The 20,079-nt window shown below is 35.8% G+C and overlaps 1 protein-coding gene across 11 annotated transcripts in view; it reads left to right on the top strand.

Moving 5' to 3' along the window:
- LOC123524698 (focal adhesion kinase 1-like) overlaps positions 1-20,079 on the top strand; it is a 118,641-nt gene that overhangs the window by 78,937 nt on the left and 19,625 nt on the right. For 9 of the 11 annotated variants that reach the window (XM_053538604.1, XM_053538605.1, XM_053538598.1 and 6 more), the window contains 4 exons: positions 2,224-2,364; positions 5,949-6,026; positions 10,341-10,554; positions 12,283-12,336. In XM_053538604.1, the coding sequence (XP_053394579.1) occupies positions 2,224-2,364; positions 5,949-6,026; positions 10,341-10,554; positions 12,283-12,336 (487 nt within the window). The remainder of the gene's footprint in view (positions 1-2,223; positions 2,365-5,948; positions 6,027-10,340; positions 10,555-12,282; positions 12,337-20,079) is intronic. The other 2 variants (XM_053538601.1, XM_053538603.1) reach the window with 1 other exon arrangement.

Genomic DNA, 20,079 nt, shown 5'->3' on the forward strand with positions numbered 1-20,079 from the left:
TTTAAGCAAAATTTAGTGACATTTTTTACTTTTTGTATATTCTGTTAGAGATTTATTTAAGAAACAAAAATACCCATTACTTAGAGTTAGATCCCTGTTAGAAATGTATACTTTATTGATTTTCATAAAAATTTTGTAATTACTCCCCTTTAATATGAAAATATTTAAAATGCTTGGTATTTCTTTTTAATTTCCATATAATTCCGAGTTTTACATTCGCATTGGATAGATATACCAAATATTTTAACAATCTGAATCAAAAGGTGGGTTTTAAAATGCATGTAGCTTCTGAATTTCATTTTTTTCCCATTCTATCTTGGTTGCAACCAAGATAGGCAAAGGGAGGTAATAATAATTTTTCAGACTTGCATTTCTAATGAATTCACTCTATATATGTAATTGTTAATGCAATTATTTTACGAATATAATACAATATATCTGTTAGTTATACATTTTCTTAGGTAAAGTATGTTTATCACATTTTATACTTATGATAAAATAACTCGATCTTGGTTGGGCAACTGCAATAGGAAAACCAATTATTAAAAATATCTCCAGTGAAAACCTAACTTGTATTAAGCGCTAACTGAACATAAATGAGTGTAAATGATCAGATGTTAAAGTTTAAAACAAATCCGTTACTTAGCCAAAATCTGATTATCCACCTTTAATCACATTAGATTCACAAGGATAAGAAATTAGGTTTACATTGATAAGTATATTTAGTTCCATTTTCAACTTGCATGTCATGGCGCTATTAAAAATCCTTCCGCATTTCCTAAAATCACTCCACCTCTCCCTAAAACTCTCCACTTCTTCATAATCTTAGCTGAGGAAGAAAGACTTCTCCCCACAATATTAACATAGCCTAAGCCGGAGTAAACAATGTAAAGCAATTTAAATATTGTCTTAAAAATTACATGATACATAGGCTTTGAAGGAGTGCGGTGCTAGTAATCAGACTCAGGTCTACAGGGTATTAAAATATCGAAGATTTTGCTATGCACTTCAATGCTGAATCCTAAGGAATGTAATGTTTTTTTTTATTACCCTAGCCAGTGCAAAGACATTCAAAAGGTCTGGCAAATTATTTTTGTTTAATATATTGATACTCTTAAATTTTTAAGTTCATATGGAGATAATAAGCTCTGTTTCTAACTGGTGTCAGGCTATCTGTTGTTTTTACTGTTATTAAAAAGGTAATATTACTAGTAATATTAGTATTCATACTTTGTGAAAACTACCACCCTTGCAGATATGTTACAATCAAGTTAGCATTCTACAGAGAAGTGTTAGTACCCAGAAGGTGTATAAACCAGAGGGTTACAAAAGAAAATGCAGGTGTTGTACAATTAGCATACCAAGAAAAAAAAAAAACGAAAAAAAAAAAAATCCCTACCTACCTACTCACACTAAAAATTCTGGGTCGCGTTACTGCAAACAAACAATTTTTTAAGGATGGCCTAGACTGTGGCTCCACTAAATCAGTTGTCATTAAAATTGGGCAGTTTATATTGATATACACAACAGGAATGCCTGTAGGCTGTGTAGAAGCCTACTTCACAGTCTATTACCACATGTTTTCAAGATTTTCAATTAAATCTGTGCAATTTTAAGTTGAATTTAGAGTGGATTGATACTTACAAGAAAATTAAAGACAAAAAAAAAAATGGAAATTAATTCCATAATAATATTTCAGTTTTCATAATATGGCCTTCACTTTGAAAACTAGTTTAAACTGGTTAAAAATCAAGAACTGCTATATCTTAAGCTCTGTGCATGACATCTTTGCAGTGCGCAAAAGTTACGTTCCTCATGAAACTGAACACAGTTCAAGAAATATACCGGAAAACTTTTGGTTTTCTCCCACTATTCCCAGGCTTGAATCGTATAAGGAAAAAAAAACTTGTTGCATTCAAATACCAGCTAAATTAAGCAATACCCACTTAATTGTGTACTTCATATTTAGTGGAAGCACTTAATCCTTCGACTTTAATGACAAGTAGTTTTGTTTCTCGACAGGAAGAATTGAATGTGTATGTGATACATATTATATAGAAATACAAAAATTATAAAAGATATTGGTGTGATTCATGCACGTCAAAGGTACATTGTAGTTTTCAAGGTCTTTTTTAATTCAAAATATATACAGAAGTCGTTATTCTAAGGATAGATGGAAATATTAAAGATATTTTTAAGTAGTTTGTATCATTTTATTTTCAGTCCAAAAATTTGCGGAAGGCGATTCAGCAACATTTCAAAGCATATGCTCAGTTGTCGGAGTCGGAATGTGTGTATAAATTCTTCGAAACATTGTCCAGAGTGAACAGATTCAACCAGGAGAGATTTAAATGTGCATTAGGTGTAAGTAGTCCTCATTTATAGAATAGAATAGATGGCATTTATTTCCAAAGGACGTTTTCAGGTATAAAATTGTAAAATACATGTATAGTCGTCATAATCGTTTAATGTGCTGAACTATCAAATAGCAATGAAATATTTCAGCAGAAAATTAAAATGCATTTGGTTTCTTAACTGCCTATTGCAGTTGCTAAGGTTACAAAATTTTGATACTTGTATCATTACGGCACATCATTTTTTGTGTGTGTGTTAATGGTTTTGTTGGAGGATAGTGCAGGATGCTTAAGAAGCTCCAACCCAAGATTTAGCATACTAGATGTAAAACACCCTTAAATGAGACTTATCTGAAAGAATATCAGTAATTTTTAGTTGGAAAGAGGGGCAGTTGAACTTCATAGTCCTGTATCTTATCACTGAACCACTACTATCAATTTTTCTCTGTAGCATCATTAGATAATGTTAATAGAGAATAATGTTGAAACTGCAAAATGTATTCAAGATTTGTTGTATATACTCAATAATATGATACATATGTTACACCATTACTTACAACTTTATCTTATCAAAGGAAGAAAAAAAGCATAAATCAACAATATTAACTGCAATCTAGAGCATAGAAGGTTGGGCAAAACTCCTACTTGCATCTAATTTACCTAATGAATATATCTTTTAATCTTTAGCATCTAGTATTTATTTGATAGAATTCTGTATTAGATATTAGCCCTCAAGTGCTGGGAATTATTGATTCCTCTCCACAGGAGGACACTGTATTCTCTTAAAAGAGGATGTTTGCTGATTTCCCCATGCTGATAAGCCAATAGGCTTTACCTGCAAAATTGTGTTCATTAATTTCCCAAAGTCTCATCCCTCTGTAAAGATCACTCAAATGGACTCTAAAAAGTGGAAGGTGATCTGGCTGTGAGTTTGGTAGAATTCAAAGCATCCCAGGCGATAAAATTTCACTTTCTGTTGTCTTTGGATTTGAAAATTGATAGAATCATGTGTTTAGGCACTGTGAATTAGCATCATAAAACATTATTGAAGGTAGGAACTTTATTACTTGTTTACTGATAAACTACAAGATTTTAGTGGTTTCTGTGTGTTTGAAATTCTGAGATTCAGACAGGTGGTTAAGAAACTTCCTGGTTCTTTGTACACTGCACACACTGGATGTTGTCCTAATGTTGTGTTGTTAGAGCAAACTTTTGGGTTTTTATTTTCTTCGAATGTTGCGTTGGATTTGACTATTGTTGTGGTAAGTACAATACACTGTCATTTCATCTATGTTCTTTGAAAATGTTGTAAGTCTGCTTTGGTCACTTCTTTTCGGGAGATACAAAAAAAAAAAAAATATTATTGATTTCTGTTTACGTAGTTTTCTAAACAGAAATTTCAGATTTTTTCACATGATGATTTAGCAACCGCCTGATTGGTTATTGACTCCTGTATTCTCACAGGTGACGGAACAAATATACAGCCATAAAAGTTTTTTGTGTGTGTGCTAAAGCTGACAAAGTACTTAGTCACATAATTTAAGCCTACAAAGGTTTAGTGTATTCCAGATATTATCAACTCTTTTTCAGAAAATGATCCTTTAATTTCTTTTTTTTTGGAACTTATAATTATGCAGTTAACCTGTAGCCTGCTGGTGGCAAGTGATTATGCCTTTGCGACCTGTACAGACGTGCTGATCATGGTCTGCATTGTTCGATATTCAGTCAGTAAATTTTCAGTGAACACCCCTTTGATAAACAAGTGGTACTGCCCAAATTAAATGTTGGACTTATCCATTTTAGAAATTTAGCAGGGTAAAGGTTGTTGGAAGACAATATATAAGCCAGGAAATAAGATTAATGAGGGACACACTGTATCAATAAAACCTTAATGAAAATTTTAACTTATAAATTTTAACTTATTTTAGTGTTTTTATGCCCCCGAAGGGAGGCATATAGTTTTTGAACCGTCTGTCTGTCGGTCCGTCAGTCTGTCGGTCTGTCCGCATTTTTCGTGTCCGGTCCATATCTTTGTCATCGATGGATGGATTTTCAATAACTTGGCATGAATGTGTACCACAGTAAGACGACGTGTCGCGCGCAAGATCCAGGTCCGTAGCTCAAAGGTCAAGGTCACACTTAGACATTAAAGGTTATTGCATTGATGGGCGTGTCCCGTCCATATCTTTGTCATCGATGGATGGATTTTCAAATAGCTTGGCATGAATGTGTACCACAGTAAGACGACGTGTCGCGCGCAAGACCCAGGTCCGTACCTCAAAGGTCAAGGTCACACTTAGACATTAAGGGATAGTGCATTGATGGGCGTGTCCGGTCCATATCTTTGTCATCGATGGATGGATTTTCAAATAACTTGGCATGAATCTGTACCACAGTAAGACGACGTGTCGCGCGCAAGACCCAGGTCCATAGCTCAAAGGTCAAGGTCACACTTAGATGTTAAAGGTCTTTTTTCATGATAGTGCATTGATGGGCGTGTCCGGTCCATATCTTTGTCATTCATGCATGGATTTTAAAATAACTACGCATAAATGTTTGACACAGTAAGACGACGTGTCGCGCGCAAGACCCAGCTCCATAGGTCAAAGGTCCTAAACTCGAACACCGGCCATAACTATTCATTTAAAGTGCCATCGGGGGCATGTGTCATCCTATGGAGACAGCTCTTGTTTATATCGTACTGGAAAACATCAACCACCTGCACATTTATCACATATTGTAAGGTAACAGAAATTTACATAATTATGTTTTGATGCAAAAATATTTAAATAAATAATTCATAATTTACCTTGCTGAACCGAAATTTGATAGATGAAAAATAAGTAAGAAGACAGATGTTCAATCCTATCAGAATTACCCTCTGAGAAACTGATGTAAGAGCTATTCAAGTTACTCATGAACTGTTCAGGTAAAGCAAATATAATGGGGATTCTGTAAAGACTACTACAGTTACTTGAAATTAAAACAAATTGGTTAATTTCTCTAAATACATCTGGTGAAATATCTATTAGTGCAGTCTCTGACTTTGCTTCCGTATAATTAGATGTTCAGTGCAGGTAACAAGTATGATGTATAAAAAATAGGACTGCTACTTGTTGATACTGTGTGCATGTGCTGTTAAAGGTTTGTACCCTTTTTTTGACTGAAGGTAGTGGACTCCTAACGACAATTGGCAATTTCTGTTCATGTATTTTCCATATACGATTTCGGCATTCTCCGATAATTATGAAAAATAATTTTCTGTTATGGCAGTAGAATATGGAAATTGCATACGGAGATGAGACGTAAGCGCATACGAAGATGACGTAATCACATACGGAGATGACGTAATCACATACGAAGATGACGTAATCACATACGGAGATGACGTAACCACATACGAAGATGACGTGATCACATACGGAGATGACGTAATCGCACGAAAATTACCAATTGTCATTACGGGTCCATTACCTTAATTTTTCTCAGTCTAAGGAGCCTTTAAAGACTGAGTCAACAGAGTCTGATGATTTGTGTCGTCATTTTAATGTGTCATCTATTAATCTTATATCATGATTTTTTTTATATTTCCAGTCTGGTTGGAGTATATCAATGGAGCTTGTTATAGGACCAGATGTTGGCATTAGCTACCTCACAGAGAAGGCTTCCACGGTAACTATAGCTCTATGTACCTAAGTTTCATAGGTACTTGTTTCCACAGTAACTGTTTATCCTTGTATCTATGTTTCACATATACAGGCAAAGGGTAACTTTACCCAGGAGCCTTTACGATCATTCAACCCCCAGCTTTTCAAGTAAGGACCATCCTCAGTGCTAGGAGTCAGTACTTACACAAACGTTGTCCATTACTAACAATTTTTCGATGAATTATTCTAAGGCACATTTAAACTTTCCCAGTGTGTCTCTGAATGAACTCAGAAATTAGTTAAGTTCCAAAGAAAATTTTATGATGTAGAAAATCTCTTTCTCTTGAATTTTGCTCCAGGATGTCTGTGATTTTATGCATTTGAAACTGCTATCTTGAGTACTTAGCTATGTTTTATTATTGTTTGAAATTCGTAGTTTCACGCCCATTGTCCTTGATAGCCGTATTTTGTTGTTGTTGGAAATTGTTAAATTAATGCCCATAACCCAGTCAGGCTATGTTTTATTGTGGTTGGTAATTATGTCTTCCACCACACAGTGGTGTGGGAAACATATTGTTTACTCCTGTCTGTGTGTGTGTGTGTCTGTAATTCTACCTGTCACATATCTTGTCCACACTCTTTAAGTCGAACATTTCTCATCCGATCTTCACCAAATGTTTATTGTGGTTGGTAATGCGTAGTTTAAAGGCTCATAGCCCAGTCAGGATATATATTATTATGGTTAGTAAGTCATAGTTTAAAGGTTAATAGCCCAGTCAGGAAATGTTTTTATTTTGGTTGGTAATTTGTAGTTTAAAGGTCCATAGCCTAGACAGGCTATGTTTTATAGTGGTTGGTATTTCATAGTTTAAAGGCTCATTGCCCAGACAGGGTATATTTTATAGTGGTTGGTAATTTTTAGTTTAAAGGCCCATAGCACAGACAGGCTATGCTTTATTGTGGTTGGTAATTCGTAGTTTAAAGGCCCATAGCCCAGACAGGCTATGTTTTATGGTGGTTGGTATTCCATAGTTTAAAAGCTCATTGCCCAGACAGGCTGTTTTATAGTGGTTGGTAATTCATAGTTTAAAGGCCCATAGTCCAGTCAGGCTATGTTTTATTGTGGTTGGTATTTCGTAGTTTAAGGGCCCATAGCACAATGAGACCATAACCCAGTCTAGCCCAATGAGGCTATGTTTTATTAGGTTTGTAGTTCATAGTTTAAAGGTTCATAGCCCAGTCAGGCTGTTTTATAGTGGTTGGTAGTTCATAGTTTAAAGGTTCATAGCCCAGTCAGGCTATGTTTTATTGTGGTTGGTACTTCATAGTTTAAAGGTTCATAGCCCAGTCAGGCTATGTTTTATTGTGGTTGGTACTTCATAGTTTAAAGGTTCTTAGCCCAGTCAGGCTCTGTTTTATTGTGGTTGGTAATTCATAGTTTAAAGACCCATAGCCCAGTCAGGCTGTTTTATTGTGGTTGGTAATTCATAGTTTAAAGGCCCATAGCTCAGTAAGGCTCTGTTTATTGTGGTTGGTATTTCATAGTTTAAAGGCCCATATTGCAGTCAGGCTATGTTTTATTGTGGTTGGTTATTCATAGTTTAAAGGCCAATAGCTCAGTCAGGCTATGTTTTATTGTGGTTGGTAGTTCATAGTTTAAAGGCCAATAGCCCAGTCAGGCCATGTTTTATTGTGGTTGGTATTTCATATATGATAGGCCGATAGCCTAGTCAGGCCATGTTCTGGTATGAGTAAGAATTAGTTTTAGAACGCTTTATCTCAAACAGGTCATACATTGTTGTGCTAGAATATTTACATACATGATTCACTATAGATTGTTCATATGTTATTCCTCACTTGTAAATCTTTTAGATAAAAAATGATGGGGTTGAATAATGAAAGATGAAAACTTCACAAGATAAGAATGTTGATACATATGTTGTCAGTCAGGGTTGAAATGAGATAAGAAAATATTACCCTCTTTAATTGATTTCACATTTTCTGTCTTATACTAGAGATTTATCTGACTGCATCACTCATGGTAACATCTGATTCAGGTTCATATGTAAACAGTCTAAACTAAATGAGGAATAAGAGGATATCTGTTCTGTATATGTGTTCATTGGGCCATTGGAATAAATATAAAAACACACCAGTGGCTAAGTTGTTGACGGTCCACCTCAAAATAAATGGGGAAGGTCAGGGTTGGGTATCTGCTAGCATCATACCAGAGACTATTAAAGTGGCACTAGTAGCTTCTTCACTTGGTGCTTGGCAGTAAGAGGCTAGTTCTAGGACTGGTCAACCTGGGTGAGATACCTTGTCATGTCTATATATGGCATGTTAGAAAATTGGGCATTATGCTCTCTGCTGCAAGTAGATTTTTTTTGTTACTTGATTGACAATTTGTTTTTGTAAAAAAATGATGCTAAACTCAAACACAAAAAAAACAACATAATTCTTGTGCATATAATTATCGAATGGAGCTTCAGAACATATTCTCATGTTGCATTTCTACAGCTACATCTTTCACATTTAATGTTTGAAAATTCCTCAACACTAAATATACATAAGTAACATTAATTGTCTGAAAATAGAAAGGATAAAGAATTTTGATTACTTTGTTTAGAGAGATAAGTGTGTTACATTTCTAGGGATTTATTTCTGAGATTTATATATTGTGACAAGTAGAAGCTTCTGTTACAAGAAAATTGGCAAAACATCATACCAGGTTGCACTGCAATGGAACTATTTTTGTGTCTTGAATTAATTTAATTTGTTCCGATTGCAATCAGTTATTTTATAAAGATAAGAAGTTATCAAGGAATTATCTCAGAAAGGTTGTTCAAGAAGAATGTTTTACATAGATTCTTCAAATTCCCGGTTGATTTATTTCAAAGAAAAGGTCTAGTAGTGAACTTTGATTTGCAATACAGGCATTTCTTATGGACACTGAAGGTATGTTTGGAATTTCCTTCAATTGTTGGTACAAAGGATATAGATTTACAGATATTGTACAAATATGGAAAAAATACTTGTCTAGTGGGACAAAAAATCCAGGGATTTAAAAAGTCATTCCCAAATGAGTTAATGCTAAAAAATTGGAAAAGACACACCTTTTAAACATTTTCAGAACAATGTAAAGTAACATTTAAATCTTTATGATTTTGAACAAACAGAAAGAATTCACCTGAACATGAAAATATCTCACCATATGTTGTTTTAAAAACGAAGACCAGGGCCTGCAGGAAAGAGATGAAATATTATTAGTCTGAAGATATTTAATATAATTTTCTGAAATTTGAATATTCCACTTGTTTTCCTGCCAAAGAATAACGGAAATCAATATATTGTCTCGAAGCCGCATGGTGTTTTCTTGGCAAACTTTCTGTCAAGAGTGCAGTTAATGGAGACAGGTAGTCTAGAAGTGAAGTGTGTGTTATAAAATCTGATATTTCAAGGGCCACCTCTTTACTAGTGATAGCTGTCTGTTAAATATGACTCTCTGCAACCTTTTCCATAATGGGAAGGGCCTTATGTTGATGTTTTTGCTGCACTGCATAGAAGTGTTCGTTTCAAGATTCATATAGAATTTTATGCAGTCATACTGTTAAATTATTATTATTTGTCTGAGAATAAATTTTGTGGATTGTCTGTCAATGAAATTGAACTTCGCTGAACAAACAAAAGTCGCATTGATTTTGTTATTTGTCCCCACAAAAAAGCTGTTTTAAAAAAAAGTACAAAAAAATTTCATAGTGGGCACACACGAGTGTATAATAAAATATGAACTGATATATATATTGAGAAATTACATTCACATTGAAGTATTTAGGGTTTTTTTTTTTTCATTTTATTTCTAAAATTTGGACTGAGTTGCTAGTTTTCAGGTAAATTTAGGCACTTGCATTTTCTGAGGTTTTTTTTAAAGAAACATTAAAAAATAGCTGAAGAATGTTTTGTTTTTTTTTTTAGGAAAATACCCTTAATATCCTTCAGAAGTTTCTGCTTTTTTAAGCTTTTGGTTCGCTATATGTCCCTTATTGTTGTACATTGAAGTAATTATATGTTGACACAAAGCACAAGTTGTTTACAATAATTTTTTTTTCTTTTAACTGTTGAAATTTTCATGTTGTTTATATTATTTTCATTCTTTTAGCAACAGTGATGTTTACAATATCCTTGAGACAGTATTGGAGGCTGATTGTCTATGTTTTCTCTGGAACTCCAGCATGGAAAAATTAGTCATAATATTTTATAGCTTTAATAACTGCAGGGAGAGAAAAAAGATGACAGGATATAAAATGCAGATTGAATACCGATATCTCTCTTATTGCAGCCTACTCACATGGCAGACTTTTCTCAAGTGCAGTCAATACAGACGCTCAGTCTCGATGACGGTAAAGGCGTGTTACAGTTGCGTATAGCTGGAGCCGCAGAGCCTCTCACCATAACGTGTGCCTCGCTGGCCGAGGCTGAGGATATGGCAGATTTGATAGACGGATATTGTAGACTGGTGCACGATATACAAGGATCGTTCTGGACCAAAAAAGGTAACCAGACAATTTTTGAGAAAACAAAATTGAAGGTAGAAGAAAGTTGACTGCTTAGTGACCTTAAATACAAAATAGCTTTCAAAGTTGAAGTGTTTATTTAATCAATTATCAAAGGAGCCAAGAAAAGATAACAGATTAAGTTCAGCTGTAACTGCTCACATTGTAACAGTAGTATATAAAAGAATTTCCTATGATCATAAACAGTACTCTTAATACTTCATATGCAAATTTTGGAGGAAAGCATGACAAGTCCATGGCATTGTTCCGTTCTCACAATAAAGCAGATGAGTATTTTGATTTTTTATTTACTGTCAATAAATAATGTAGACAGTAATAGATAAACAAATTCTACAATACAGTATGTTTTATTGTGGGAAGATTCAGTATCATTATGTAAACCAAGTACATACAGATGTTCTACTGTAAAAAACGTAGAAAAAACACGATGTAAGATTTAGTGGTATCTGACTGGTTTTTGATTAATGGGGAAGATAGGATTTTGTTATAATTTTCTCATCAGCATGCTGTATGTTGCAGTGTTCTCAGCCTCGTATAGTTCTGCTCAAATCCAGCTGTGAGTGAATTCCGTAAATGATAATAAGAATTTTATCTTTTTGTCTCTAGAATGTAATATCATAATGTCTCCTTGATTTTTCATGGCAAAAAAAAAAATCCTGTTTTATCTGGTATGCACATAATCATGCCGAGTGTATTGGTGATCTTTTCAAGTGCATGACAGCTAAGTGCATACAATCTGCAATCTGTTATGTTTCAAGAAATGTACCACTGTGATTGTATATTTCCGTAGTGTGAAAAAAAAAACATCTTTGTACAGGAGGAAATAGGGATTAGGAATGTTGAATCTAAATTAGCAGATTCAACCGTTTTACCTGGGGAAGTGCTGTATATAGTCTAGAATATTATAAAGGTGCATGTTCTCACAAGAAGGGGTAAAGTGTCTTGACACCAAGTTGGTCAGACCGAAAGCTGGCAGGTTCCAAGTCCCTCTTAATGCAAGGCTCCACAATTCCATACTTGATACGTTTATTGATCTCAGGAATCGTTTACAATGTGTATTGTACAAATACTGGTTAGCATTTGAGGAAATAGTCAAGGATTATACTGTAACAATAGTTGAAAAATACAATTTTTACACATAATTAGTTTCAGTATTGCTGCATAATGTTGATATGACAGTTGTCTAGGTCTACATAAATTATACATTACAGAGTGTTCGAGACTATATACTGCCAGTAAGTCTGTTATAACCAACATGCAAAAATATACATTGATCCAGTATTTACATGTCAGATTGCTTTTGAAGATAAGCATATCGAGGTTTAGTAGTGAAACTAAGTTGCAACTGCTTTAATTTCTATGCAGATGAAATAGTTTCAAAATTAACTCTGATATGAGCCGCACCATGAGAAAACCAACATAGTGCATTTGCGACCAGCATGGATCCAGACCAGCTTGCACATCCGCGCAGTCTGGTCAGGATCCATGCTGTTCGTTTTCAAAGCCTATTGCAATTAGAGAAACCATTGGCGAACAGCATGGATCCTGACCAGACTGCGTGGATGCGCAGGCTGGTCTGGATCCATGTTTGTTGCAAATGCACTATGTTGGTTTTCATGGTGCGGTTCATATACTTTTAACATGTGAACAACATTGAAGTGGACAATCTTTTTTCTAACCCTGCTATGTTTGATTTCTCCTCCAAAGTTTCTGGCAATGCAAAATCCCCTGTTATTGAGCTGAGAGAAACATCACCCAAAGGTTTGTTATGAGTGCATGTTTACCCCTGCACAGTCTCAGATCAGGAAAGACAACTGTTGTTGGTTGGCTCTATGGTGCATGATCTCCCTTTGTTGATCACTCTTGTATTACTGTTCTTCAAATTTGTCAGTATGCTTCTCTGCCAAAACTGTCGGAAAATGATTTATGTTTCATAGAAAGAAATTTGGACAGTATTGATATTTACCTTGACAATGGAAAAAATCATTGAAAATTAATCAGAAAATTTAATATTTCATACTGCTCTTAATAAGTGTAAAAGTAAGTTACATAACTCTTGTTTGAACTCTCAGATAGCTATATAATGTGAAATGCTATGCTTCTGTAAGCAAAGGGAAATGCAAGCAAAGGAACAGAAATCTGCTTTGGTTAATTGGTCGTCAGTCAGTATAGTGACGGAAAAATGTAAGAAATTTAAATTAGATGCTTTTTGAAACTTAAAAGATAGGCTTTTTTGTGGGAGAGGGAATGATACAGTGATAAAATAGGTTTGGTAGGACATCATAGTCTGTACATGTATAGAAATCATTCGAGCCGTGCCATGAGAAAAACAACATGGTGGCTTTGCGACCAGCATGGATCCAGACCAGCCTGCGCATCTGCGCAGTCCGGTCAGAATCCATGCTGTTCGCTAATGGTTTCTCCAATCCCAATAGGCTTTAAAAGCGAACAGCATGGATCCTGACCAGACTGCGCGGATGCGCAGGCTGGTCTGGATCCATGCTGGTCGCAAAGCCACTATGTTGGTTTTCTCATGGCACGGCTCATTTCAGACACAAATAGAATTGCATGAGAAAGTTTAAGAAGTTTTCAATGTCATTTCATACTTAAAAACATTAGAAATGTGATATATCGTAGATTTTCACAGTTTGTAGAGAGGCATACATATTACAAATTCATGGTTATAAATAAAACTTTACTTTTATTGCCAGTACTTGTATTTTCAAACTGATTTGATATATTTTTATAATGTTAACTTCAGAAAAAATTTGCTATCAACAAAAAATAACTGTTTATTTTCAAAGTGTTATAACCATGTAACTATGACAACAGAATCTGTCTTGTGTTGGGACAAGTTAAGTGTTGTTTTCTGTATTTTATAAAGTATGGTACATAAGCACCCAGTTTCACTAATTTAACTGTTTCGTGTTGTATTGTACCAACCAATTCCTTTATTAACATTTTCCCATTCAAGGCACTAACACATTGGATATTGAATAGTTATTACAGTTTAAGATGATATTTTATTTCATTTTCAATATAGTTCTAGTTTGTATAGATAGATAGTTGTTAAAATGGTTTGTTTTATTATATTGCATGCACTGAAAGGTGCACAACTTTTCGGTATTGTACACAATTTTATGATTTTTACATTCTCCAAAAAAAGAGAAAAACATGTATTATGCACTTACAAGGTTTTGGTGAACAAGTTGATACCCAATTTAGGAATTTAAACATATAGAAATTTACCCTTTTTTTTGGCAAACTTGCCTGAAGCGTACACATGAGCCGTGCCATGAGAAAACCAACATAGTGGCTTAGCGACCAGCATGAATCCAGACCAGTCTACGCAGTCTGGTCAGGATCCATGCTGTTCGCTAACAGTTTCTCTAATTGCAATAGACTTTGAAAGTGAACAGCATGGATCCTGACCAGACTGCGCAGATGCACAGGCTGGTCTGGACCCATGCTGGTCGCAAAGCCACTATGTTGGTTTTCTCATGACACGGCTCACTTACTTTTACTCACACATACACACAAAATGTTTGCGCACACTTCTTGCACATATTTCAGAAAGTGTACTCAGTTTATGTACACGTGCTCAGTTAAAATTTTTCCATAGTTTTTGCATACACACCTCAAAGTTTACCCAACGTTTTGCTTTACAATCAAGTAATGTACTCAAACATAATGTTATATTTACCTGTTTAGACACATTTGTATAAAAGTATAACCACTTTCATGGCAGTCTATTAGAGAAGAGTGGGCTGCTGTGTGGAAATGTTAGCGGACTTCAAATCACTTGCCATGCATTGATATAGGCTCAAAACTTCACTTTTTATGTCAGAAAGCCATTCAAGTGTCTGACAGAAGGTTGGTGGTTCTACTCGGATACAGCCCGCTGCCTGAAACAATGCCTAGCAGGGGAACCTTTGATTTTCCTTCACCATGAAAAAGCTGTAGAAGTCACAGTATGACCTAAATCATGTTGATGTGACTCTTAACCCACTGCCACCACAAAATAATGAAATACAGGAAAGAGGACATACAAAGCAGGGATCATCCTACAAGGCGATTTGAGCGATATCGTCGCTTTAAAGTTGGCCACTTCGCCTAATCATCACCTCCGGGCGAAATCCGAATCGCCGAGTTTTTCAGCGAGTTATTATCTGTTTACTTAAAGTTATAAAACTTGATGCATATTCTAGATTAATTTTGAAAATTTTCAATCAGCGTGTAAAAAGCCGATAGACTTAACAAGAGCATGATCTTATGCAACAATTGTATATTATTCTTTCATTTTTAGCTCACCTGTCACATAGTGACAAAGTGAGCTTTTGTGATGTCCGTCGTCAGTTCGTCCGTGCGTCAACAATTTCTTGTCTGCACAACAGTGGTTTCATTTTTGATTTTATTTTAACCAAACTTGCACACAACTTGTATCACCATAAAATCTCGGTTCCTTTCTTGAACTGGCCAGATCCCATGATGGGTTCCAGAGTTATGGCCCCTGAAAGGGTCAAAATTAGCTATTTTGACCTTGTCTGCACAATAGCAGCTTTATTTATGATTTGATTTCTACCAAACTGGCACACAACTTGTATCACCATTAGATCTTGATTGCTTTCTTGAACCGGCCAGATTCCATTATGGGTTCCAGAGTTATGGCCCCAGAAAGGGCCAGAATTAGCTATTTTGACCTTGTCTGCACAATAGCAGCTTCATTTATGATTTTATTTTAACCAAACTGGCACACAACTTGTATCACCATAAGATCTTGGTTCCTTTCTTGAACTGGCCAGATCCCATTATGGGTTCCAGAGTTATGGCCCCTGAAAGGGTCAAAATTAGCTATTTCGACCTTGTCTGCACAATAGCAGCTTCATTTATGATTCGAATTTAATCAAACTAGCACAAAACTTGTGTCACTATAACATCTTGGTTCCTTTCTTGAAACAGCCAGGTCCCTTAATGGGTTCCAGAGTTATGGCCCATGAAAGGGCCAAAATTAGCTATTTTGACCTTGTCTGCACAATAGCAGCTTTATTTATAATTTGATTTTACCCAAACCTGCACAAACTTGTATCACCAAGAGATCTTGGTTCTTTTCTTGAACTGGCCAGATTCCGTCATGGGTTCCAGAGTTATGGCCCCTTAAAGGTCCAAAATTGGCTATTTTGGCTTTTGCAGCCATATAGAGACTTTGTTTATGGTTTTATTTGATACAAACTTCCAAAATATCTTCAACAACAATAAATCTAAGATTCCATGACAAGTCAGATCCAATTGTAGGTTCCAGAGTTATTAGTCCCCTACTGGTTGAAAACCAGTTTTGGGGACTATAGGAATGCTCTTTTCCGTCATTCCGTCTTTCCGTCATTCCGTCATTCTGTCATTCCGTCATTCCGTCCGTCCGCAATTTCGTGTCCGGTCCATAACTCTGTCATCCATGAAGGGATTTTAATATTACTTGGCACAAATGTTCCCCATGATGAGACGACGTGTCATGCGCAAAACCCAGACCCCTAGCTCAAAGGTCAAGGTCACAATAGGAGGTCAAAGGTCAACAGGGCTTTTTTCCTGTCCGGTCCACAACTCTCCTATCCTTGAAGGGATTTTAGTATTACTTGGCACAAATGTTCCCCATGATGAGATGCTGTGTCGTGCGCAAATCCCGGACCCCTAGCTCAAAGGTCAAGGTCACAATTGGAGGTCAAAGGTCAACAGGGCTTTTTTCCTGTTCGGTCCATAACTCTCCCATCCCTGAAGAGATTTTAATATTACTTGGCACAAATGTTCCCCATGAGGAGACGACGTGTCATGCGCAAAACCTGGACCCCTAGCTTAAAGGTCAAGGTCACAATTGGAGGTCAAAGGTCAACAAGGCTTTTTTCCTGTCCGGTCCATAACTCTCCCATCTATGAAGGGATTTTAATATTACTTGGCACAAATGTACCTCATAATAAGACAATGTGTCATGCACAACTTTCAGACCCCTAGCTCAAAGGTCAAGGTCACACTTAGCAGTCAAATGTTAACATAGCATGAACAGGGTCTGTTTCGTGTCCAGTCCATAACTCTGACATTCATTAAGGGATTTTAATATTACTTAGCACAAGTGTTCCCCATGATGAGACGACGTGTCATGCGCAAATCTTGGACCCTTAGCTCAAAGGTCAAGGTCACAATTGGGGGTCAAAGGTCAACAGAGTTTTTTTCCTGTCCCGTCCATAACTCTGCCATCCATGAAGGGATTTTAATATTACTTGGCACAAATGTTTCCCATGATGAGACGACATGTCATGCGCAACACCCAATACCCTAGCTTAAAGGTCAAGGTCACACTTTGAGATCAAAGGTCAAGAGGATTTTTTTCCTGTCCGGTCTATAACTTTGTCATGCAAAGCAGGATTTAGATATCAGTTGGCACAAATATTCCCCTGGATGAGACAACATGTCATGCACAAGAACCAGGTCCCTAGGTCTAAGGTCAAGGTCATATTTAGAGGTCAAATGTCAGATTCAAGAATGACTTTGTACGGAACATTTCTTCTTCATGCATGGAGGGATTTTGATGTAACTTGGACCAAATGTTCACCACCATGAGGCACCCTTGTTTTTAGAATTACGTCCCTTTGTTGTTACTATAAATAGATTTTATTGTAACTTTTTAGCTCACCTGTCACAAAGTGACAAGGTGAGCTTTTGTGATCGCGCGGTGTCCGTCGTCCGTCCGTGCGTGCGTCCGTGCGTGCATCCGTAAACTTTTGCTTGTGACCACTCTAGAGGTCACATTTTTCATGGGATCTTTATGAAAGTTGGTCAGAATGTTCACCTTGATGATATCTAGGTCAAGTTCGAAACTGGGTCACGTGCCGTCAAAAACTAGGTCAGTAGGTCTAAAAATAGAAAAACCTTGTGACCTCTCTAGAGGCCATAATTTTAAATGGATCTTCATGAAAATTGGTCAGAATGTTCATCTTGATGATATCTAGGTCAAGTTCGAAACTTGGTCACGTGCGGTCAAAATCTAGGTCAGTAGGTCTAAAAATAGAAAAACCTTGTGACCTCTCTAGAGGCCATATATTTCAAAAGATCTTCATGAAAGTTGGTCAGAACGTTCACCTTGATGATATCTAGGTCAAGTTCGAAACTGGGTCACGTGCCTTCAAAAACTAGGTCAGTAGGTCAAATAATAGAAAAACCTTGTGACCTCTCTAAAGGCCATATTTTTCATGGGATCTGTGTGAAAGTTGGTCTGAATGTTCATCTTGATGATATCTAGGTCAAGTTCGAAACTGGGTCACGTGCGGTCAAAAACTAGGTCAGTAGGTCTAAAAATAGAAAAACCTTGTGACCTCTCTAGAGGCCATATATTTCATGAAATCTTCATGAAAATTTGTCAGAATGTTCACCTTGATGATATCTAAGTCAAGTTCGAAAGTGGGTCACATGCCGTCAAAAACTAGGTCAGTAGGTCAAATAATAGAAAAACCTTGTGACCTAACTAGAGGCCATATTTTCCATGGGATCTGTATGAAAGTTGGTCTGAATGTTCATCTTGATAATATCTAGGTCAAGTTTGAAACTGGGTCACGTGCCATCAAAAACTATGTCAGTAGGTCAAATAATAGAAAAACCTTGTGACCTCTCTAAAGGCCATATTTTTCAATGGATCTTCATGAAAGTTGGTCTGAATGTTCATCTTGATGATATCTAGGTCAAATTCGAAACAGGATCATGTGCGGTCAAAAACTAGGTCAGTAGGTCTAAAAATAGAAAAACCTTGTGACCTCTCTAGAGGCCATACTTGTGAATGGATCTCCATAAAAATTGGTCAGAATGTTCACCTTGATGATATCTAAGTCAAATTCGAAAGTGGGTCACGTGCCATCAAAAAGTAGGTCAGTAGGTCAAATAATGAAAAAACGCTGTGACCTCTCTAGAGGCCATATTTTTCATGGGATCTGTATGAAAGTTGGTCTGAATGTTTATCTTGATGATATCTAGGTCAAGTTTGAAACTGGGTCAACTGCGATCAAAAACTAGGTCAGTAGGTCTTGAAATAGAAAAACCTTGTGACCTCTCTAGAGGCCATACCCTTGAATGGATCTTCATGAAAATTGGTCAGAATGTTCACCTTGATGATATCTAGGTCAAGTTTGAAACTGGGTCACGTGCCTTAAAAAACTAGGTTAATAGGTCAAATAATAGAAAAACCTTGTGACCTCTCTAGAGACCATATTTTTCAATGGATCTTCATGAAAATTGGTCAGAATTTTTATCTTTATAATATCTAGGTCAAGTTCAAAACTGGGTCACATGAGCTCAAAAACTAGGTCACTATGTCAAATAATAGAAAAAACGACGTCATACTCAAAACTGGATCATGTGGGAAGAGGTGAGCGATTCAGGACCATCATGGTCCTCTTGTTTATTACTGGCGGTAGAGAAAAATCGAGACCACTTTTCTGTGGTACAGCATGCATGTTACATCCAATTTTTAGGTGTATTTTGACCTATATCTACCTGGTAAAGAGTTTCTTGTGGACTTATATTATTATCATTTTTTTTTTTTTTTTTTTTTTTTTTAAAGATTAATTTCCCTTTGTTGTTACTATAAATAACTTACATGATAACATTTTTATAATCAGCCAAAAAAATTCAATATGAAAACAACTGTGGGTTTTTATATATGCACATTTTAATCCAAGTGTGTTGTTATAATGTTATAACATATTGTATATGTAGTACAATATTGTTTATACATCATTGACAGATATCAGTTCATTATGTTATACTGCAGTAGAAAAAATTAGGTGCCTTCCAGTAGGGGACTTTGTATTGCATGGCAATACTTCATTCACTTGTTTTATATCTGATTACCTCCCCTGATTGTAATCAAAATGGATTTATATCAGTAAGTATTTATAAGACTTATTTGAAATTTCATAATTGTCATTAGATTGCGACAATCAGGGTAGATAACTATGGACTAATTTTATGTCAAATTACCTCCCTTTATTTCAAATAAAATGGGTATATCTCCGTAACTAATGAAGATACTGATCTGAAATTTCATTTATGTCAACAGATTTATTTGGCAGATCCTTCTTTTGTTCACTTACAATATTTTTTTTTAATTACTTCCTTTTTAGGTTACTATAAATAGCTTATTTTTAGTAACTTTTTTATTATTGGCCGTATGGAAAAACCGAGACCACTTTTCTGTGGTACAACATGGATGGTACCTCCAATTTTTAGGTGCATATTGACATATCTGTACCTTGTAAGAATTTTTTTTCTTTTTTGTTAAATTTCTTCCCTTTGTTGTTCCTGTCCTTTGGACTTAGATATTTTTTCTGAGGACCTTCCTGTCCTCAAGTGCAATGATAACAGGTAAGCGATATAGGGCCATCATGGCCCTCTTGTATTAAAGATTACTTCAAAAATTATTTCAATTACCATGATTACGGTCAATTTCTGTAAATGAATTGCTCGGGT

The sequence above is a fragment of the Mercenaria mercenaria genome, chromosome 3 (genome assembly GCF_021730395.1).
Source record: "Mercenaria mercenaria strain notata chromosome 3, MADL_Memer_1, whole genome shotgun sequence".
NCBI lineage: Eukaryota > Metazoa > Mollusca > Bivalvia > Venerida > Veneridae > Mercenaria > Mercenaria mercenaria.